The following is a 23,249-nucleotide window of genomic DNA, read 5'->3' as shown; positions in this document are numbered from 1 at the left end:
AGCCACTACCAGAATTAATGATCTAGTAGGAATGCTTTGCAGGTAGCAGGAAACCTAAGCTAGAGCTAGCAGGGTTTTGCAGGCTCAGTACTATAAGGCATCATATTTGAATCAGCAGGCAGACAGACACTTGGGTTTGCTTCTCAGGAGGTCTCTGCATTTGGTTGAGGAGCAACATAAGGGCCTAAATCGCATCAGTTTTTCAACCATGGAAGAGAAACATCTGTGGACAAGGTGGTTATGCCTTACCTTATCCTCCACAAGTCATCAAACAGGCCATCCTCAAGCTGTGGCAGCAGCAGTGCAATGGCAGTCTCAGCGTACATGCTGATGATTCTCTGGCCAGCACGCAGGGCAGTGTCCCGCACGAACTCGTTCTCGTCTGCCAGTGCCTGAACACAAACAGAAGAGGCTCTGTGAGGGCTGGGAGGTTTCAGCACTACACAAAACCAACAGGAGGAAAACAAAACAGTATTCTCTGTATCAGCTGTGGAAAGTGTGTGAACTCTCGAGTTGTGAATGCACAAAGGTGACTTCAAGAGATCACTACTGGCTACAAACAAAAGGCAGCAAGCAAATAACTTGGAAGAAGAAATAACTTATGATTTGTTTCTTTCTTTTTCAACAGTCCAGCAGTGCTGGACAGATCTCTGCACATCCCACAAACACTGGAAATAATGCTTTCAGTACTCTGGAGGTTTCTTTTTATCCTCTTATAAATAAATCTCTTCAGACCTCTGCTACATACCTTAAGGATACAAGGAATGATAGGACCAACATAGGGAGTGAACTTGTCTCCAAAGGTAATTGGCAGGTAGTTGAACATCATGATATAACCATCTCGTACATGTGGAGCAATGTCCACTTTACTGGCTGTAGCTACAATCTCTGGCATAAGTTTCTCCAGCTTTTCTACCCCTAAACCAGCCATAACTTCAGCCAGACCTGGGGAAAGGCAAACAAACAAGCAAGGAACGGAGTTGATATACACAAGGAACAGGCAGCTAATCTGTGTGAACAGAAGAAAGTCTGAGCTCAGTATTCAGACACAGCTGTCCCCACCTTGAGCAGCACCAGACCGATCCACTGAGCTCTGCTCGTACGTCAGTGTCTCCATCAGCCACGGCAACAGATCCTCAAAGCACGACTCTCCCATCCCCTTCACCATGGCTCCCAGCGCCTTTGCAGACACCGTACGCACCTAAGAGGCAAGAGAAACAGATCTGCAAAACGTTCCACCTTACCAAGACACAGGTGCCAGGCTGATTACAGCTCCATGGAAGAGATAAGAACCAAGTCTCACCTAATGCACCGAAAGACAAACTATTTGTACAGAAGACTTACTTCAGGTACTGGATCCAACAGAGATGCCTTCAGTCCAGGAGTCACGCTGGGTAGGTAAGGAGCCAGATCCTGAAACAAAGAGGCCAGAGATTCAAAATGAGAAAGAGGTAACCTTCACATGAAGGGCATTCAGCCCTTTATTATTAGCAGTCATCCATAACATCCTGAGTTTCATCAGTTGCTTTCACAGTCCTGCACATAGGCAGACTGAATTGTTCTGCAAGTCCAAGAAACAACACCAGGGCTGTGCACATCACTGCAAACCTTTTGGGTGCTCACTCGTGCCCAGAACTTTGTGTCTACAGAAAATCCAACCCTCTTAACATTTACACAAGGTTTAAAGGTAGAGATTACCAGCACAAAAACTAAACACAGATCTTTTGCCTACAGTGAGGGACTACAAATACTTTTCAAACAAACCCTGGATCCCTCTGCAAGCAGCTGGTCTGTGTTTTGCTGGTTTGTTTGTTAAGGCATTTAATGCATGGTAAAAGTGACAAGACCTTTTTTCAGGGATAAATCCAGTAACAAGTAGATGACCACAAGACAAAGCTGGCAGTCTTAAGCACCTGGAAACTGTCACTGTCTTTATAGTCATCATCTGTTCACTGACATGTATTTATTTAAAGGAGCTGTGTGGACTCTAATATTGTCAAGGTAGCCTAACAGCAAAATCCCAGACCCAAATCAATTCTGTCTAGTGGTTCCTCTGTTATCTCCCACATAGTAAATGCAGGGTGCAGTTAGTGTTGTCAGCAGCCTACCTTCTGATCAGTCAGGGAGTACATGTTCCCAATGATCTGGGCAGCCATTTTCCTGGTGTCTGTGGAACGATCCTGAAAAGCTCTCTGAACAATTGGCATGATAAGTGCTAAGGATGGAGCATCGATGAAATGGACAAATTTGGTATCCAGCAGAGTCTGCAGACACTTCTGGGTCTTTCTGGAGGGGTCGGTGAGAGCATCCAACAGAACTGGAGCAATTGCTGAGTGTTTTTTAAACAAGAGAAGAAAAAATATTTGTAGATAAAGCAAAGCACATCAGGGTGAGCTGGTGTCCGCTCCTGAGATGGTTTAGATCCTTCTACAGCAACTAGCAGCACAGGAACAGAGGAAACCCAACTAACATCAGCTGACAAAATGCCTAGGAACATTTCAAAAGAATCTCAGAACCACAGAATGTCAGGGCCTGGAAGAGACCTCCAAAGCTCATCCAGTCCAACCCCACTGCCAGAGCAGGATCACCTCCAGAGAGGGAGACTCCACAACCCTAAGTTAAGGCTGGGAATTTTCAAACATAAAACATTTATGGCACCAGTATTTCCTGTAGGATCACCTATGCTTCTCCCAGTCTCCTGCTCCACACACTACAGCTCATAGGAAGTCAGGGAAGGAACAGTCAGCCAACTTTGGCTCCAGGCGGGCGAAAAGGAATGGAGTGGAATGAGATCTGTGGGACTGCCACACTTAGCAGTCATTGCCAAAACAGTTTAGTGTTTGCCTTGAGCAGTTTAGTACAAAGCCTTGAAACTTTCACATTACACTTTTCCAGGAGTAGTTTCATTTCTGTAGAAGTTTGGATTTAATCCTAAATGCTGTGAACGTTATAAACCATGGGCATGTCAGGACATCAAGGGACTGAGACAGTTCTCACCCAGGATCTCTGGATTCCTGATGACAGAGCCAATCTGCCTGAGAGCTTGCTGCCCCGCGTTCTGCACCTTCACGTGAGAGTCTGTGAGCACTTCAGTGAGTTTTGGCACAATATTGGGTAAGCAGGAAGAGAGCTGTTTGGGAGCACAGTAGGCCATAGCCCCCAGCAGCTCCACCGACCCTGTGCATGATGTACACAAAAAGAAAGACAAAAGGAAAAGAGAAAACAATACACAGCGTTAAGATGAGAATCTAGCTGATCAGATTTATCTCAGACTCACAGCTACCAGTCAGAGAAGGCACAGAATGGCTCAGAATGGCTGAAATGTGTTAAGCCCCTTCAGAGACACTAAACACTTTTTTTTTTGTGGTGAGGGATGAACTTCCAGCTGCTGGAGTTCTTCTGGAAAGAAGAGGTAGTGAAAAAGCGTCCCTTGAATCTGCTGGGGGCAAACAGTTGCTCAGATGTGTCATGGAACTTATTTGTATCTCAACAGCTCTAAGTTATGCAGTCCCTTACGAGACAATAAACTATCAGGGCCATCTGTAGGGATGAAGGAACAAACAAGGGGAATGACAGCAAAGGGAACTGTGAGTTACTCTCAGTCATGGCACTCAGATATTGGTCCCTACCGGCTTTAGTCCTCCAAGATTCCTCTTCTAGTGCTGCAAGAAGTGACGGCAAAACCAGCTTCACTCCATGAGTACTCAAGTTGCTCATCACAGCTTTGGCACAGTCATCTGCAGCCTCCAAGGAGAAGAGAACATTTCTTTAACAAGCTGTGTCACAACACATTCATTTTGTTGCTCGGAGACTCAATGAGAACAAAGCCGTCACATAAAAGAGTGTCCAAGTACAATGATGCAGCCAGCCAAGTAGCTCCTAACTAACAGCCAATGAAATAAGATGCTTCCAGTTATTAAGAAGATCCAGTTGCTATCGGTGGTATCTCAAGGGACACGTCACCTTCCCAATTTGCCTGGTTACAAACAGCACTCATATCCATTCCATTCTGGTTTTCTCTTAACACTCTATGTCCTCAGAAGTTTCAGGCACTTACCTCTCGCACGTACTGGTTCCCATCTCCAAAACAAAGCAGCAAGTGAGGAAGTACATGAACCACATACGGCTCAAAGAGCTTCCCAAGCATGCTGCAGAGCATCTCGAAGGCAAACAGAGCCCCTAAAGAAACAAAAAGGAGAGTCTGAAGGAGATACAACTTCTTTTGAAGAGGATGGAAAGCAAAGATAAAATCTGCCAAATATCTCTAGAACTCCTCACAAAGCACTTGGCTCTCACAACCAAAAGTCTTTTGCCTTCCTGCACTTGTGGCTACTGCTGTGGTGGGCATTTCTGATGTCAGAAAGGATGAGAAGCCCAGTGGCATTAAAGATATGTAATAACCCTCTGAGTCCCAGCTTAGGCAAGTAGAAATAAGGACAGGAAATTTCCAGCAGCAAGAGGAACAAGCAGGCTGTGAGAGCCTCTCTAGGCCAGCTGGAGCTTGTACTGTTCACACAGGGAATGGGAGCCCCTCTGGCACCACTGCCTCTGAAGACAGGAAGGAGGGACACATAGGTATTGCCTAGGACCAGAAATCCTTCTTGTACCAGGACACAAACATCAGTTTTAGAACACTCTACACAATCAGTGGCCTCAGGACAGACACTTCCCATTTCTCTCTCTGCAAACTCTAGTGAAATGAATGTGGCCAAAGCAAGCTCAGGGGTTCAGGTATCATTTCATCTGACCACAATGGCAGTAGGCATGAGAGAAATACTAAGTATTGGGAAAGAAAAGTTCTGTCCCTTACCCTCCCGCCGGCGGAAGTTCTTCTTGTCCTGGATAGCATCTGTCAGTGTGGTCATCATCTCCTGCTGCTTGAGGGAGAGGATGCCGAGGCCCTTCACCAGGCCTGCCAGCCCATAAGCCGCACCCTTGCGCTCAGCATACTTATCAGACTCTAAAAGCAGCTGCATTAGCTTCTGGATCATTCCTCCTGCATCCTCCTTAATTGCAGGCACCAGAGGTGGTAGACAGCTTGCCACTGACTCTTGAACCTGTAATACAATCCACCAGCTATCAGATGACAAACTGCTCATCACCAGCATAACTTCCACCTACACTGCACCCACCATGGCAGCTTCCTCTTGCTGGAGCCATTTTTCATCTCTCTGACATCCCTAAAAGCATCACAGTGTTAACCTGCCTCTTCATGGAAACAGCAAACTCCTCCAGAAGGCACCCACCTGCTGAGATGGTGTGGACAAAGCTGCTATCAGTTTGCCAACAATTGGTTTCACTTTAGGGTCACTCTTGTCCAGATGTTTTGCCAGTGACCCCATCAGAATGACCACACTTTGCCTGACAGCATCGTAACTGGCATCGTTAGGAGCATTTTTCAGGAATTCTTCAAACACTGGCAAGAGAGAGTTAACATTGTCCTGAAAAACAAAACCACACAACTTGCCACTGGAGTCCACTCAGAATGGGATTTGCTATGCTCAGTGGACTTGTTTGTTCTTCCCTGAGCCAACAAGCCGAACAATCATGCTGTATTTACAGTTCGTTTAATGTGTCACATCACATAAAACCTTGTGCCATCCTGACAGACAACAAATATTTCCTGCTAGAGAGAAGTTAGCTCTTAAAAATTATGCCCTTCAAAACTTGCCAGCACCATGTTCTGCCAGAAGCAATCTAAGCAACTAGGCAAGACTGCTGGCCTAAATGCCAGTGCCTGCTCTTCTTCTGCTTGCTCCATATGCAAAGGGAAAACAGAAAGATAAAACAAACTTCACACTGCTCTTCTGAGAACCAGGGCTGCCCAGGGAGGTGGTGGAGTCACCATCCCTGGAGGTGTTCAAGAAAAGACTGGATGAGGCACTTGGTGCCATGGTCTAGTTGACTGCATAGGGCTGGGTGCTAGGTTGGACTGGATGATCTTGGAGGTCTCTACCAACCTGCTTGATTCTATGATTCTAAGATACTCTGACTGTCTTGGGCTTAAGAGGAATGCAGAGGGCTGTCCAGACACAGGAAGGAAATCAGAATTGGAGTAATTTACACCCTGCACACCTCCCCCATCTAATCCTGCATGAGAAGGACTAACAGTGAGGATGGTCCTCGATTCCCTGAATAACTTCAGTTGTTTCTAGTTTAAGCCAGTGATCAGCAAGCTTTCATGCTGTACTTTGCATGAGGCATGGAAATCTCACCTTCCCAGGATTAAAAGACCTGTGGTCTGGTTTTACTTCCATTACTCTAGTTTTATACCACTTTAACTGCAGTTAATCCAGTGCTATTACTTTCTTGTTGCAATAACAGGGAAAAAAAAAATCACAGTCTTGGACAATACTGGTCACTAACAGACCTACTCCAAAGCCACACAAAGGTATTCAAGTGTTACAACTAACAGTAACCTCCAAGGAAATATAAATAAATAAAAATCTATGAGCTCCAACACAGAGCTGAGACTTTCATCTCACTCTTTTCCAAAGCCAGACAAAAGCATTCAGACTTACTTTGCCATGAGTGTTGAGTGTTGAAAGAGCTGCGTCCAGCATGCACTTCCTGACTTCAGGACTGCGATCGTTCAGGGCATCCGGAACAAAAAACTGGAAGAGTGGCTTCACCTGCGAGCTGTCCAGATGCTGGGAGAGCTTATTGAGGGCCAGAGCAATGCCACACCTGTAAGGACAGCAAGCTTGTGAGCTTACAGACTTTAGCTAGAATTTGCCAGAGGTCACAACCACGTCTATCAGTGGAACATTACAGAAACTGAGCGAGAGAAGCACTACAAAACCAAAGAGCTTCAGTGTCCAAACTCTCTGCATTTTGTGACTTAGCCCCATGATGCAGGTTCCCACAAGGACAACAATGCTTCAGCCTTACAATGACTTTGATCCCAATTAAGCACTACAGATGCTTGGGCCAACAAAGGCAGATGTCAACAAAGGCTGAAATACAGCAGCTTTACACCAAGGTACATCAGCACTAAAGAAGAGATCAGCTTAACACAGGTAATGAACAAGATGATCTCTGATCTCCAATTGAACCTGTACAGGGCATACAAGAAGACAGTAATTAGCCAAACTGGAATGTGTCCAGTTCATTAAGGCTCACACTGCTGCCCTTGAAACAATCAATTGCCTGTACAGAGGTGGGAAGAGAGTCTCAGATAAGACAGCCTGAGAGGGAACAACTCTGTTCTTATCATGACTGAGAGAAGACTGCACCCAATATTTTGATGGAACCGAGAGCCTGCTGCAGGGCACAAATACTCCCTACCAGAAAGAAGCATTCACCAGCAAGTGAATACAACACCATCTATTTTGTTCCTTTAATATTCCCTTCCTTCTCCACTGCCTGAACTTCCAAATAAAAAACCTGGAACATCTCATCTGGATGCACAGGAAGTGATGAGAGCAGTCTGAAGATGACTGTACCTTGCTTCCCACTGGTCAGGGGGCGATTCAGATATCACTCGTCCCAAAGCATCTAAAACTGGAGGTGGCCTCTGGAAGAAGAAATTGGTTTCATCAGAATGCCTTTTCCAAGGACACATGCAGAGAATACTGCCAGCCACACCTGCAAGGCCATTTTAGAACACTGCACAGAGGTATGAAACCACCAACAGAGGAATGAAAAACAAGCAGAGAGCTAGAGTGGGCTCAAGAAGACTGCCCAGCCCCTGCTCTGCCCCAGTCCTCCCACATGACCTACAGCACATCTTCCACCTGTGCAGCAGTGCCATTACTGGCTGATAACTCCAGGCTCAAGACAGGAAAGTCTGTGATAAGCAAACACAGCAACAGCAGGCTTCATGCACATCCTCATGACAGACAAAAAGGAAAGTATTTGATAGGAGATACCAAACACAGCAGAAGCTTGTGGCTGCCAGCCCCTGCAGACAAGAGGACTCACATAGAGCTTCTCCTGGTAAATCTCGGTAAGTTTATTCATGACCTCTGCCGCTTGGCTCCGATACTGAGCTACAGCTCTGGAAAGGGCTTCAGCACCTGCTTGTCGCACTGCCTCCTCGTGGTAGATGACATCTTTGATCAGCAGAGAACAGAGGTCAGGCTGCAGCTCCAGACCCATGGACTCCCACAACCTGCAGCACGCACAAGGAGGTGACAGATGATCACTTTCAGCAGGAGAAGCCACTGCTTGACATAAATGTCAAGAGGACAAAAGCTGCCCTCCACCTGCAAGAGGCTAAACCTCTGCTCTGGGACCTCCATAAGTGAATAGAAGAGAGGTCCTCCCACAATCCAATCATCCAGGAAGAACTCTTACCTCTCTGCCAGCTTCTGGATCTCATCTTCCACATCAAACCTGACTACCCAAAGGCGACGCAGCAGATTCAGTCCATTCTTTTCATCACTGTCTGGGGTTGGTAGGACCATTTGTAATTCCATAAGTCCCTGGATAAGTTTACAGGAGAATCAGTGCAAGGATCTGAATTTAGAAACAGATATTTAAGACACTTAAAACCTTTGACAAGTCAAGCTTCTGGTAGTTGGAAGTGCCAAAACCCACGTCTGCTTGTGCAGCACACTGCCTGTGCAGATCAAGAACTCCCTGTTGCTAATATGTGAGAAGGTGAAACTCAGGAACAGAGCTCCACAGGCAGACTGCAGAGAGCCAGCTGGGCACTGGGTTGTGCTCTGATGACTACAGACTTTTCCTCTTCTGAACATCTAAGAGCCAATTCAGGTGTGCCAAGCTGAAATGTGTGACAAAAATGTGTGACAAAAAGCATCTTTGGTGTTTCTTTCTTTTTGTTTTCCAACTAGTGACTCAGTCTGAAGCCTTCCAAACACACTGAGAATAGCAATTTTTGGACAACTTTTCTAAGACTAGGCTCTTTGGAACCATAAATAGAGGGTGTTAAGTGTTAATGATTACACCTGTTTTAATAAAACAAAGACAGGGATAGACCCAGAGTATTCCTTTCTGCAAGATAAATCCAGCACAAAGAGCATCACTTAGAACATTAATGTTCGATACTACTGCCTCCTCCTGCAGGCACTGCCCAAAAACTGGCTGAAGCTCCTCTTCATCAGTGCTAGAGAATATTCACTTCCCCTGAATGCTTCCCACCTACCCTGAGAGCTGCATCTCGAACGTTCATGCATGGAGACTGCAGGGCCTGAAGCAACACATCAATCTCCTCCTGCTCTGCATAGGCACAGCCATCCTCCCCACTGCTGCTTGTGCACAGGGTGGTCAGTGCATTGGAAGCCAAAACCTAAAATGTCATGAGAAGGTATTAGAGATTGCACTGCTGCCTTCTGCTGCTGGGCATCTGTGTTAGTTTGAAGCAAGCTAGAATGTTTTGGTGAGAAAAAGTAGATAAGAGGCTATGAAGAGGGAAAACAATGGTGATGTCAACTTCTCTCACAGTCTCGCTGAGAGTTCTGGGAAGAAGAAGTAAACATTTGATAGATTTCTCTATTTTGTCTCTCACTTTGCTTCTGGGCTTTGACGAAGCTGCATCTCATTAACCTTGCTGCCACTAACCTCGCTCCCTAACCTCTTGGCTGCACCTCTCTTCTTTCTGAGAACTGGGGTAAGGTTGAGAGGGCAAGGGGAGGTGTTGGGGTGGTTTGAGAGCCCCTCCTGGGAACTCAGGTTTCTGGAAGGGGAGTTGTGCTTCTGTATTGTTTATCCTTTGTATATTTCTGTATATAACTGTATATATTGTAAATAGCTGTTTGTATATTTGCTGCTGTAAAATAAATAGCTTCATTTATATTCCTGGAGTCCCTTCTGAGTTAGCTGGGGCAAATTCAAAAGTGGGAGGGGGGCGGGTAAGAGCCCAAATCATCACAGCATCTGGCCAAAGTGCAGGATGGGAGCTGAGTGCTATCACAAGAGAACAAATTTTCAAAGAACAGTGACAAGGGTTCATGATCAAACCAAGAACTGACAGGTTCAGTCCAACCCTTTGCCATTTCATCCCTTAGAACACTCAGGGAGTGACTACTAAACTTCTTTGACAGAGCAAGGCCTTAGAGAAAGACTAAAATGTCACCTGTGAAGAACTGAAGAATATGTTTGGTGCATGAAACCCTCAGGAAAAGAGATGCAAATATTTTAACTCAAGATGGATACCATAAGCATAGCAGAAAATCAGTAATGTATCAACCACCAGCCTCAGAGACTTAAAGAAGGTTAGAGTATTTCCTTCAGTTAGATGCTGATGAAACCTGGGCAGAATCCTGCCTGTAAAGCCAAGGACTCACCTGTAGCCGTGGAGAACCTGTTCCAATCACCCGTGTCAGCAGAACCAGCATGTCCCTCCGGGGCAGCAACTCTGGGCCATTCTGAAAGGTTGGGGGAGAAAAAGCTTTATGCCTGCTGACTCCTAAGTACCTTGTGTGTATGACATTCCTTATAAACATCACAACCAAAACCTAGGGCTGGACAGGTAACCAAGGCCTGGGACAGAGAACAGTCTTCCACTATTAACTCGTACAGTTAAGCTGTGTCCAGTTTACACATGAGCTATTTTATCTCATGCCTCATCTGAACACACTGGAGGAGGTCATCTGATCCCCACAGGTCTCACCTCATCCACCAGCAAAGCCTGGCTGTTTGCTGATGATCTCAGCTGAGCATGGACTGTAAGGATCTGCAGAATCTTGACCAGAAACTCCTCCTTGTCTTCACTGTCCTGGGGAGTCTCAGTTATAACAGTCTTTAAGAGAGGAAAGACTAAGGAAAATGCTGGAGCTGACAGTGGGGCAGCACCTGCAGAAAGGCAAAAACAATCTTTTGAGCATAGCTGACCTTGTTACATTCACAAATGTTCTAATTCTAAAAATGTCTTTGTTTTAAAGTATTGATTGTGAAAAATGTACACCTTGGCAGCACAGAAGCTGAAGCTGGCCATATCCATTTTATGTACCAACTTGCTAAGTGACCCTAAGCATTTCTATGCCCCAGGACATCAAAGGACACTGTCTCCTGTGTGTCTGGACTTAGTCCACACAGACAGTCCTCAGCCTGTTCAAGGCAATGCACACATCACTGTTTAACCTCCATCACTTTGCCACTTCATTTAGCAGCAACAGTACAGCAACAACAGTTACATTTGGCTTTTCAGTGCTAATGATTGGACTCAATGACCTTAAGGGTCTTTTCCAATCTAAATAACTCTATGATGCTATCTAATGTTGTTCTTGCTTGCTACACCAATGAGCTGCCTTTAATTAAAGTCACACTGGGATTCCAGATTACTTCCAGTGCTTCAGTGGTGTGAAAATACACACAGTAAATGAAATCTAAACAATTCAGCAGATTAAAGGAGACAGGCAAAACTGGGGTTTGTCTATCCTGGAACAGGACACAAAATCAAACCCATCACACAACCGAAGCTGAAACAAAAGCTGTTGTTTAAAGTGCAATAAGTTTGTGTGTACACTCTGAGAATTCAGATTAAATTACCAAAAATATAAAAAAAACCAAAAAATTATGGTCAGTTTTACTTCTGAGCAGCAGGATCCACACAGGGCTCTGACACAATGTAACTAATTCACTGCTAAAAACCGTTTCTCCTAAACTAGAGGGCAAATTCCCACCTCCATTCCCATTATACACTTTCCAGCCATCTAGCTGATCTGTCATTCCAGTCCTCATCTGGAGTCTTGAGAATGAGGTTCCTCTAATTCTGCTTGCAAGTCTCAACTCCCCTCCCACCTTGAAAAAATTAAAGGTCTGGGATTCCCCTTGTTAAAGATTTTGATCCTTCCTTTTCACAGATGCTTGTTGTAGGACATAGCAAACATTTCTTTCAGTCCCTCCAGTTAGTCCAGCTAAACCACAAGCATTAGACTAGAGAAAAGAATTTGCTTTCTATTTCTACATCCTGTGCTGTCTGAAAATGTCAGATCTTAAATTCCTAAGATGCAGGCGAAGAGCACTGCAGATACAATACTGCAGTATTAGTCAGCTTATGTAGGGCATGGATACTGCAAAAGTAGTTCAAGGCAGAAATATTAAATATCAAACACATGGTGAGCTCCTGACTACTTAACATGAACAGCTTAGGCAAAATCCCCTCCATTTCTGATGTGGGATTTTTCTTTCTCTTTGCTCAGTATCTGCTCACATTTACATTTTTGGGGGTTGATTTTTAAGATGTTTTTAGGCTTAAGCAACTGTCCCTCTATGAACAGCAGAAGAAAGCTTCATCTGAGGAGATAAATATTCTACTAACAGAGTAGCTGGTACTGACCACTAGAAAAAAAGACTCTAAAATGGGTCTTGGCATTTCAGCAGTGAATGCTAAATCTTACCCTCCACATTATACTGAGGTATAGTCTCTCTGAAGTCTTATGTCAAGCTAAGAAACTAACCTCTCCTACATAATATGACAAGACTCCACTCCAAAGAACTCTGAAAATAAGGAAAAATCATTTGGGAATATAACATGACTTGTCCAACCATGTGCTATGGAACCTACTTCCTTGCTCTTGCAGAAATGAAAAGATCAGATACTCATTTAATTAAACACTTGAAGGACGAGGCTTGACAACACTTCACACTACTTTCTGGAACTATGACTGAAAATGGATTCCAGTGTTAATGAATTTGCACTTACTGTGGAAATAAACTGCATAGTGGATACACTGAATTTTCAGTGAGATGTTCAGCACTGAAGTGGTGCTCAACATGGTCAAGTGCAGCTACTCAGCTGTGAAGATTGTGCGTGCCACAGTCACGCAACTGCAGATCTGACTGGCAACAGCACAGTAAGAGCAGAACTGAGCCACTGGGGCAAGGACCAAGTGGAATCCTACATTTAATTAAAACAAATAGAAACCACAGCAGCTTTGGACTGAGCTAGATGACAAATAACTCCAAAGCCTGAGTGATCCACTTCTAGCACTACTAAACCTCCAAAGGCAGCAGACTTATGCTCCCCTCCCTCTTCTGTGCTGTTGTCTTCAAAGTGGCCATTAAAGTACTTGCATTCCCCATCATGAAGCAGAGTCTAGAAGTGATCTAAACTCATCAAAGAAGAAAACACCACCAAACAAAACCCCACAAAACAATCTATTCAAGAAAAAAGGTTCATTTCAATCCAGACCATATTAGTGCTTGCCTTCCTGTTACAAAATGGGAAAGAGCTACTGCTTCTACAACTGTGCCAGAATAAAATATTCATGAACTGCAGCACTACACAGCAAACAAGCAGAGGCCACAGGCACAGATAACAAGCAATTATTTTGCCCTTCTACTTAGTCTCACTGAATCACTTATGCTAAGTGGTGTTGAAAGGTAGGAACTGTCCCCAGCAAAGACGAGCCTTAATTTGAGTCCTACTGTTTCTGCATGAAGCATTTTAAGAACAAAGTATACTGTTATTTCATTTTTACACTTACTGTGCTTGCATCATTTCTACTACTACCACTGCAAAAAAACAAAACCTGAAAGGTTTTCATATCTGTGAACATTAATTCAATTTGTTTATTTTTAGAGAAGTGAAGCCTCACCTATAGAACATGATAGAAACCATCCCAGCTCAGAGAGTTACTGGGGGGTGTGGGGAAGGTCAGAGTGCTCTACAGGGCTTTTTACCTGGCTCTCCCTTGCCCGTTCGGCCGGGAATGGTATGGGCATGCAGCAGGCTAACAACTCTGTTCAGAGCAGTAGGCAGCTCCTCTTGACACCAGGATTCATCTAATTCACATTCTGGCTTCATGAGGCGCAGGGTCACATGGCTCACTAAAGTACCTGGTATGAAAGAATAAAGATTCCATGAGAGGACTAAGCCCAAAGGTTTGAGAGGAAAAATCCCTGCAAACACAAAGCCAAGAATTGCCACAAAAGCTCTGGGTAAGAGTCCTGGCTGCAAGAGGCACAGAGAAGGAAGCACAGCCCTGAGGTTATAAGGGACAGCTTTCTTCACACACATAGATTTGATTTACAGCCTCCAACCTCCACACAGAGGAGACAGGCCTACTGCAACCAACCACTACTGAGAGGTGGTCACAATGAGTAGATAACTCCTTGTCTTTGGACTCAGTGCTATTCAGCAGCAGAATCTCTAGTTCACTGCAGTCATCTTTCTGAGCACTGTTCCAGGGTGTTTTTTCCTCTTGGCTGTCTGTAGTACATTGTCATCATCCACAGCTTGTAAAAGCAAGGATTTTCACCACCCTGACATCAAAATAATGCGCTCTGCCCTCAAATGGTTGGACTCAATGATGTTAAAGGTCTTTTCCAACCTAAACAACTCTGTGATTCTAAACAGCAACTGCAAATACTAACCCAAGGTTTTCAGTCGAGCAGGCATGACACAGGAAGCTAAGGAAAGAAAAGGATCCTTAACCCTTGGAGCCGCCAAAGGTGATCGAAAAAGTGGCAAGAAGGAACCAATGAGCCCAGGGATGTACTGAGTCAGACCAGGAGGCTTTCTCTTTATGACAGTGTCCAGCAGTCCTAAGGCTGTTTCCAACTCATTATCAAGCTGCAAGAGAAACAATTCAAAAGGCTGCCATGAAGACTGTGTTGGGGGAAAATCAAGTTGTTACATCTAACTCTTAATTCAATAAACAAACAGATTATTGCCAGATATTCTCTATGCTGCTCCACTTTCCTTTTATCACAGTGATTTGGGTCATGGTAGAGCTGATGGAAAAGACCATCAAAATTACCTCCTTCAGCCGTTTTCTTATCTGAGACTCCCTTTCTAGCTGTGCATGCATCAGCTCCTTCTGCTTGCTAGTCAGCTGCACCTCATCTTTTATTCCTTTCTTCTTCTTTATTTCCTGCAGCAGAAAGCCATGGGCATTATTAAATGGAAGCCACAAACAACATCCCCTCAATTAGGCAGAAGAAAGTTGGACATATAGGGGGTTTATGCAATTTACTTTTAAAATGGTATCAAAATATTCTCCCAAGCTATCACTCTGAGGTGAAGACACATACCAGAAACCAGCAGGTTAAACGAGACTTAAATGACCCACTGGCAGCATAACACCAGCTTCTCCCACAATTAAATGAGTCACAAATTATTTGATGTCTTTAGGAAGATTTGTCCAGCTCTTTCTGCAGTGGCTGGGCACATCATCCTTCCCAGAGCAAACAGAACTCAACCTTCAATGAAAGAATGCTCCACTCAACCTCATATGTTCCCTTCCTTTCACCAAATTCTTCCCTACATCCCTTGCTCTGGCCAGATCGAACAGGACTGCTGGTGGTTGATGAGGTGGAAGCACCTATTTAACAACACTTACTCAAGGAGTTACATGAGATACATTGGACCAGAGGTGAAGGGAAAAAACAGGTACTGCCAACCAGTAAATACAATCACACACAAGTCAAATACCACAACAATGAATATAAACACAGGTGTAAGAAAAACTGACGCAGATGTAAGAGAAGACAATATTTAGGGATTCAAAAAAGTTCAGGGAATCTTTCCCAACAGTGTAGATACACCTGAAGCCATTGAAAAAACCCAGATGAGACAGCAGTGACAGTCCCATAACTCACCTCCTTCAGCTCCAGTTCTATGATTTGTTCCTTGAAGGAATAAGCTTTGTTCTCCCTCTTCATGTTAGCCTTTTTCATACTATCCTGTTGAGCACTGAGAGGGAAAAGCAGACAAAAAAATCAGCACAGCTCTGGACTGAGAGCACATAAATCACACTCCTGCTGTCCAAAAAGAGCATCTGACAAACCCACTCAGTCCTCTGCTAGATGCCAGCAGCAACCACTCCCTAGGTGCACAGAGAATAAAATGATTAAGTCCTACCTCTGTATAATAGATTTGTCATACAGTTCTCCCTCTGGTGTCTTCATGATGGCAAATTCCTCTCGCGTAACCTGGCACAGAGCTGGATTCTCCATTGATGCTGTGATAGTGCTGATGAGCTGTGGGAGCACTCTGCCAGGTGAAAGCAGAGACAGAGATCCCACTGCATTCATGGATGACTATCGAGAAAACACAGGAAAGAACATCAGTATCAGTATTCCTTGGAATTGTCTCCAAAAGGTATGTCCTGCTGAGGCAGCCCACGTCCTAATTCCTTGCTCTTGACTCTTACCTAAAGTTCTGCTTGGCTGCTGATGCACACTCCTTTCCCCCTGACACCCCAGTTTCTTTTCACAAGAGACATTCTCTCTGAACCTACTTTTTAGACAGATCTCCTTCCTTACAGCCCAAATTATTACTTAACCCCTCTGGAAAACTCTCTTATTCCAAAGTATCTCCCAAACCTTAGCACGAGGAAAGCAGACGTTTATCACCTGGTTCTCTGGAGTGTAGGCAGTGATCCTGGGTAATATGTCACTCAGGTGTTTGGTAATGAAGTCTTTGGGATCTATCTTCATCTTGATGAGGAGGGCTGGCCAAAGACCTGGCTGCACTGCCACTGGCAAGAATAAACAAGCATAATAAATACAAAGCAGACTGCTAATACAATGAACCAAAAAGGTAAGATAAAAAGCCACATGCTGGTCTTAACCCCTTCACTTACCTAGAGATGGATGATGGCTCAACAGCAGCATCTCCAGTGCCAGCTTTTCTGGCTCAAAGGAGTCCACATCAAGCCCTGCCACACTTGAGATGACACAGAGTGCCTCAAGAAGGATGCGGGGAGGAATGTATGCCTTGCCTAGCTCCGACAGCTCTCCTGACTCCATCACCAGGACCTCATGGGGCAGAACCTGAGTGGACAACTTGTCATTAACACATCACATCAAGCCTTCCTGAGTCCTGAGCACCACCACACAGGAACACCATACTGAATACCAACAAGCAGCTCCCTCTGTCAGTACCAACAACCTAAATCTTTCAAAGGGAAAAAAGGGATACAGGATGACAGCAGAAACAAAGCACAGAGCTGTCACTGGCAGAAAGACTAAGGATGGAGGACTGCAATAGACTTGGCTAAAATAAAACCAAACCAATCACTTTTGGCAGAGGACTTTGGAAAAGGGTGAACCAGCTGGCTGGCAACAGTAAGCTAACTTCTGCAGTCTAATTTTAGACAGCATCTTTTCAATAACACTGTGACAAGGGAAGATTATTTACAAAATTCCAGCCTTGGCACCCAGTTAGGGTAATAATTTATTAGACATCCTGATATGGCACTGCTCTAACACACCCAGTAACACAGCTCTCAGCATTCCCTTTGCTCATTTTCTCTTTGATAATAATTGCTACTGAAGTAGTTATATTATGTTTGTGTTACACAAGCAGCGCAGGCTGTAAGCCAGGGCCAAAGAACTATGGATGCCAAGAAAAGATCTAAGAGCTTGGCTTTCCAGCAGGGATTAGATTTGGATCAAAGTAATAGAAGGACATGGAAAACTACAACTTCCTTCCCAAATAATTTCGAATGGACTCAAGAGAGTCCAGCAGAGGTCTATGATTAGGGGACTGGAACACTGCCTGATGAGGAGAGGCTGAGGGATTTGGGACTTTTTAGTCTGGAGAAGAGAAGACTGAGAGGAGATTTAATAAATGTCTATAAATATCTGAGACCAGGGGGTCAGGAGGGGTGGGGACAGGCTCTACTCACTTGCTCCCTAGGATAGGACAAGGAGGAATGAATATAATCTGCAGCACAGGAGGTTCCAGCTAACACAAGGGGGACCTTCTTTACTGTAAGGGTCACAGAGCACTGGAACAGGCTCCCCAAAGAGGTTGTGGGGTCTCCTTCTATGGAAACTTTCAAGGCCTGTCTGGATGTGTTCCTGTGTGGCCTGAGCTAGATTGTGTGGTCCTCAATGGAAGGGTGGTTGGACTCAAAGATCTCTTTGGGTTCCTTCCACCCCTAACAGCCTGTGATCCTGTGAATGCTATGTCTTTTGTGTATAGTGGAAAGACAAGACACACCACAGACACTGCTACAGTAACATGCAAGTGGCATTCCAGATCACCCGGAACTGAATCATCTCCCTCTGATGCTGTATGTCAAAACAAAGAGCAAATCTAGGGTAGGGAGGTGGTTGGCAGTACACAAACAACTCAGCAGAGACTAAGTTTCTTGACTACTCACCTTATGAGAACTGAGAACCACTTTAAGTTCTTCCAAGAGCCCATAGGCCAGTTTGTACCCTCCCAGAGAGGACAAGAGCTTCTTAACTGTTTGATGGGCCTGCCTCCTAACATGCCAGGTGCGACTCAGCAGTACTGCAACAAGGGCCCGGTGGTACTGTCTGGAAAGGGAGAAACAAACAGTTCAGCAAGGGCAGCAGCACTGCAAACCAGCTGGACACAAAAGCACAAAGCTCAACATGTTGCACACAGCCCCAAGCCCACCCTCTCCACTGCCCACATTAACATGCAGGGATCAGGCACAGAGCAGTGGCAGCGAGTGTGTTCTACGTACTGAACTTTACTCTCGGGCAGCCGCTGTGCATGGTCCAACAGAAGGCGCTCTGTCAGCTGCAGCACTGTGCACATGGCTGAGGGGAAAGAGAGAGACTGAAAATAGCATCAAACTTCTTAAGGAAACAGATTTTTTTGGTTTTATTTTTTAACCTGTACACAAACAGCAGGTTGGACACATTAAAATAGCTACCCAAACTGAGCCTCTACATAATCTTCTCAATGAAGCCAGAGACAAATCCAGCTCAGATCTGCCAAGCCTGGAAACAGGATCATGATTTCATAGAAATGTTATTAGCTGGATCCCAGCAGAATTTTCCTGACCACTGTGTGTGACCTCTTTCTGTCTAAATCAACAGAGCAAACCAAACAATTAACACCATGCTTGCTGCATCAACTGCTAATTCCTGTGCCCTGAATTCATGCACAAGTGCATAATGCTATTTGAATAGCAGCCTTAGCATTTTATCTCATATCATCTTCAGCTGTCACTAAGCCTTTTGGTTTGTGTGTTAGTGTTGAATCACAAGAGCAGGAGCAGAAAGCCCTGAAACATGGGGGGGGTTATAACTCATAAAGGACAAGGGGACTTTTGACATTCGAGGCATCAGATAGTCTGGGGATGTTAACTATGTCAACTGGATGGGTTTGCTTAAACCACCACTAACAAAGCACAGCAGTATTTACTCTCAGCATTAGGTTTTTAGATCTAACATCCTAAGGCAGCAATATAAAATCTTCCAAATCACCCTGTTTCAGGACATTTAGAGAGTCAGGAAGGAAAAATGCCTAGAATATACACACACTGCCTTCACAAAACAGAGCCTGCAGGAAGTGAAGGAGAGATGATGCTACTTCCCAATTAGAAAGCTTCACCTCTTCAAAGCTTTGCTCAAAAGATAAATGAATTCATTTCAGGGAAACGATTCATGAACTCATTTTCAAAACTTCCAATTTAAAATGTAGTCAGTAATGTTTTCTGTTGGGCACATTCCACTAATTACTTTTTCTTCCCAATTAATCTCTAAATACAAGAGAACAGAGCACAGAGACACTAATTTATAACCCAAATGATTTCCTATATGTTGTTACTCTTTCCCCACATATCTTAAGATGCTTACTGACACATTTTCTTCTCCAACCTTACTTTACTGTTTCCCATGTTAATGTTAGCTTTCTCCACATCTTTCAGTTTGGCTGCAAGTATTTACTTACAAATTGGAACATCACAGTGATGCATTTTATCTTGGAAAGACTTTTACAGGATATACAGATTTGGAATTGTAAATGTTTGACAACTCATGTTCATAAAGAAATAACTGAAATCGTTGTCAAGCTTCAACTCCAAGTCCAGATGTACTTCTTAAAGAGCACACTCATTTTAATGTGATAGTAGATCCTCCAGGGACCACAGAACAGGGCTAACAGCAATATCAGTACTAAGTAATAGAGTTAAACAGCAACTAGACAGTTTACCTTCCTCTGATGCAGACTGCAGGAACTTCTCAGATGTAAAAATCTGCTTTTTCTCATCCAGAATCAGCTGCCAGAAACCGCTCAGCTTAGACTCTGACAGGAAAAGAAAAGATGCCTGTCAAGGATGTTTCAAAATCAATCAGAACTCATCAATGTACATAAAATACAACAGAATCCTGCCTCCTGAAATCACTTGTTACTTCCAGCTCTGCCTTCAGTTTTAAAGCCTCTTATCTCCCTCTTGCAGAAGAACAAGCATGCCCAGAAAATACCTGCTGACAAAACCAGACTTGTGAAACAGACTCGTGAAATGCGAACTCTGTTTCACCTTCATATTCCACAGGATAAACCTTCCTAAAACAACTGAAGGCAAGGAGAAAAGTGGTGAGCTGCTTCTGACAGATAGAACACACCTGGCTTTTATATCCTGGCAGCTGTATCAGCTTAGATAGCTCTTCCACTATTCTCTAATGGAAGTTAGAATTCCAGGCCTCCTGTTTTGCAGAGATGACCTGTAAAAATACTACCCAAATACCAAGCAACTAATACTAGTGGTGCCTCAAGTCGTAGTATGTAAGGTCTGGGTGAATGTCTTCTGTCAGAATAAAGAAGAACGTTGCCCTAAGTGAATGGAAACTGAAATTTGCAAAGCTACAGCAGAGCAAGAATTCTTCATGGCCATCACTGAGAGAGATGGGAATAAACCCCTGACTCACAGAAAAGTAACGACTCTGCAGGACAATACACAGATCAAGGAGCAGTATCTCAGGCACATGAAAAATGTCAATCCTCAGAACCTGTTTGTATTGAATTCTGCCAGATGTTCTATAACCTTACCAGTTTGTCCCTCAATTACTGACATCCTGCAGATCAGCAAAGCTGCAGCAACACCTTCAGTTACCATGGGAACCTGAGTACTTTGGGATGCTGCTTTTTCTACTGTCTGGATCAGCATTGGCAGCAAGTCCATCCCCTGTAATAAGGTGTCACCTGAGGAGACAGAGAGAGCCCAGTTACAAAACAAAACACTGCTTCACACTTCACTCCACAATCAATGGTCCCTCTGTTGTCATAAGACAAGGAAAAGAACCAGACACACAATAGAGAGACTCTGAATCTCCCAGAGTATCTGCCAATCACTGCTATCACTGAACTTCAACTGCAAAAAGCTAGATGATACCCACTTTAGGCCTTCCCTCACAGACAAGGGGACACAAAAGAAAACAATAATTCAGTTACAGTAAAGGAACTGGTTTAAATCACAGGAAGTCTGGCTTCAAAGATTATGTTTTCTTAAGAGAGGGAAATTAAATACCTGGCAAGTATGATCATGTTTCAACTTAAACATTCACAAGCCAAGTAACCCCACTGATCTGTGACCCTTACTACCACAGAAAGAGAGCTAGGTGTTCACAAGCAGCATCTCACACACCAGAGTGGAAAAAGAAACAAGAGCCCTTGTGATTTTCTACCTTAAATATTCACAGGTATTGTTTTAATCATAAATTCATAAGAATTAGAATGTCTATCTCCTTCATGTCCCAGTTGGATGCTTCACTGGGTGGGTCAAAGCTATTCCAGTCATTCTTCCAGTGGTAAGCAAATTATTTTAGAATGTACACATGTTAAACCTTGATCCTCTGCACAGCTGCACACATCACACAAGTAACACCCTGCTGCCTGCAGCCAGCATGGGCAACTTCAGGTTTGCCATACTGATGACTCTGAAAGGACTGGCGTCTTGTGATGATAGCACAGAAAGTCCTTGGAGCTCCTACAGAAATATGTGGGACTACATTTTTGTTTTTAAGCATACTGAGAAGGTATTGGCTTAACCCCTTTTACCTCTGCAGTACATTCAGCTACTGATCTCTTAAGCAAGTGCATACCAGCTTTTGATCCACACTGCACCAACTAGAGAAGGAGATCTCACATACAGGCATTAGACTGATGACCAAAGCCAAAGGGGATAGGACCAACAGATGCAAATCTCAAAAGGATCACCAAAAAATTAGAATTTCTTAAGATCTTCACTCCAAACACAGTACTTTTTTGTGTCTGTATTTTTTAAAGCTTCCAAGAGCCAAAGCCACAGACCAGGATCTCAGTGTGCTGGTGCTATATAAAACAAATGTCTGCCCCCTGACCTAGAAACCTTACCATTTTAAGTGCAAGACAAAAATAAATCAATCAAAAATCACTTCAGGGCTACATGAAAGACAGCAGGATGGGCAGTGATAGTAGTTGTACCAGGGGACAAACCATCTTCATGAACTTGAAGGTAAAAGAGTGTTTAAGAGAAATATAAAGGTCAGTGAACAGATACTGCCTTACAAAATCTTTCTTGATCCACACAGCTACCTACCCATATCAGGAGCTATCAAGGTTGATCTCTTAAGCCACACAGTCAAGAGAGTTATTAAGAGTTGCACAGTTTTACCTTTGAAGGAGGCTAGCATGCACTGCAGGTAGGCATGTCTCACAGCTGAAGTAGAGGTTTTAAGGCTGAAGGCTTTCTTTAGCCATTCTACCAGCTTCTTGGGAACTTCCGTGGTGAACCGAACACACCAAAGAGCCAGGACAGAGACTGCATGGACCAATGTGCCTTCGTGGACTAGGAAGCAACAGAGCTCATGTCAGTACAGCAACAGCACAAAACACTGGACAAGAAAACAGGAAGCAGGTTAACAATGTCAGGAGGAGGCAGAAGAATGCCTGTGCTTCAGACACAAAGCACTGTCTCCACAGGGCTGCTCATCAAAACAGGGCAAGAATCCAGATTTATCCTGAATAACAGGCCACATGAAAACCCTGCTCAAGACAAGTGCAGGTGAGGAAACCCAGAACAACGGCATGAGGGCTCACCTTCTTGTTGCAGAAAAGGGATGAAGAGCTCAGCCACAGTTCCAGACAGAGCTTGGCTAGAGGATCCAGAGACCACATGGTGACTAAGGCTGCCGATCCCTGAAAGGACAGAACTCTCTCATTAGCCCCCAAATGACCAGCACTTCTGCAAAGCCTTAAACCCATCAAAAATCGCCCTTCCCATTTCAACCCTTGGATGTCAAATGCAACATGCATCAACACTGCAGGACCTCTGTCTTCATCTCCACTCAGGAGACAGTCATCACTGCCCCTGCATAAAACATTCTAGCCTACCAGCCAAGAATTTCCTTCTGATAGAAAGCCACAAATCAGCACATGGTATCCAGCAGCCTCTATCAGCCAAGCACAGCCAATTTGGAAGGACAGGCAGAGAACTATAAAGGATTAAGTTCAGATCCCTTTCATTCAGACTTCTACTGAATTTCTTCCACTAGAGAAGCAGCTTTCTTCTAGGAGCCTCACCTGAAAGGACACTCATCTTCTGAGCAACAACTGTCAGCTTCCCTTCTGAGCCTGCCAACGAGAAACAGGG

The 23,249-nt window shown here is 44.2% G+C and overlaps 1 protein-coding gene across 3 annotated transcripts in view; it reads right to left on the bottom strand.

The window, feature by feature from the left end:
* GCN1 (GCN1 activator of EIF2AK4) overlaps nt 1-23,249 on the bottom strand; it is a 44,786-nt gene that overhangs the window by 13,120 nt on the left and 8,417 nt on the right. For all 3 annotated transcript variants that reach the window (XM_064168956.1, XM_064168957.1, XM_064168958.1), the window contains 31 exons: nt 23,180-23,230; nt 22,697-22,795; nt 22,272-22,445; nt 20,669-20,821; nt 19,832-19,924; nt 18,357-18,432; nt 18,024-18,183; nt 16,497-16,686; nt 16,267-16,391; nt 15,773-15,951; nt 15,511-15,604; nt 14,670-14,783; nt 14,284-14,482; nt 13,591-13,746; nt 10,577-10,758; nt 10,251-10,331; nt 9,110-9,253; nt 8,299-8,426; nt 7,924-8,113; nt 7,446-7,516; nt 6,522-6,687; nt 5,247-5,441; nt 4,811-5,057; nt 4,058-4,179; nt 3,630-3,744; nt 2,998-3,177; nt 2,109-2,329; nt 1,345-1,413; nt 1,063-1,201; nt 749-945; nt 250-392 (listed from right to left, as the gene is read on the bottom strand). In XM_064168956.1, coding sequence (XP_064025026.1) covers nt 250-392; nt 749-945; nt 1,063-1,201; nt 1,345-1,413; nt 2,109-2,329; nt 2,998-3,177; nt 3,630-3,744; nt 4,058-4,179; nt 4,811-5,057; nt 5,247-5,441; nt 6,522-6,687; nt 7,446-7,516; nt 7,924-8,113; nt 8,299-8,426; nt 9,110-9,253; nt 10,251-10,331; nt 10,577-10,758; nt 13,591-13,746; nt 14,284-14,482; nt 14,670-14,783; nt 15,511-15,604; nt 15,773-15,951; nt 16,267-16,391; nt 16,497-16,686; nt 18,024-18,183; nt 18,357-18,432; nt 19,832-19,924; nt 20,669-20,821; nt 22,272-22,445; nt 22,697-22,795; nt 23,180-23,230 — 4,453 coding nt within the window. The remainder of the gene's footprint in view (nt 1-249; nt 393-748; nt 946-1,062; nt 1,202-1,344; nt 1,414-2,108; nt 2,330-2,997; nt 3,178-3,629; nt 3,745-4,057; nt 4,180-4,810; nt 5,058-5,246; nt 5,442-6,521; nt 6,688-7,445; nt 7,517-7,923; nt 8,114-8,298; nt 8,427-9,109; nt 9,254-10,250; nt 10,332-10,576; nt 10,759-13,590; nt 13,747-14,283; nt 14,483-14,669; nt 14,784-15,510; nt 15,605-15,772; nt 15,952-16,266; nt 16,392-16,496; nt 16,687-18,023; nt 18,184-18,356; nt 18,433-19,831; nt 19,925-20,668; nt 20,822-22,271; nt 22,446-22,696; nt 22,796-23,179; nt 23,231-23,249) is intronic.

The sequence above is a fragment of the Pogoniulus pusillus genome, chromosome 30 (genome assembly GCF_015220805.1).
Source record: "Pogoniulus pusillus isolate bPogPus1 chromosome 30, bPogPus1.pri, whole genome shotgun sequence".
Taxonomy (NCBI): Eukaryota; Metazoa; Chordata; class Aves; order Piciformes; family Lybiidae; genus Pogoniulus; species Pogoniulus pusillus.
Note: the sequence above shows the minus strand (reverse complement) of the source record. Positions and strands in the feature narration are given on the sequence as shown.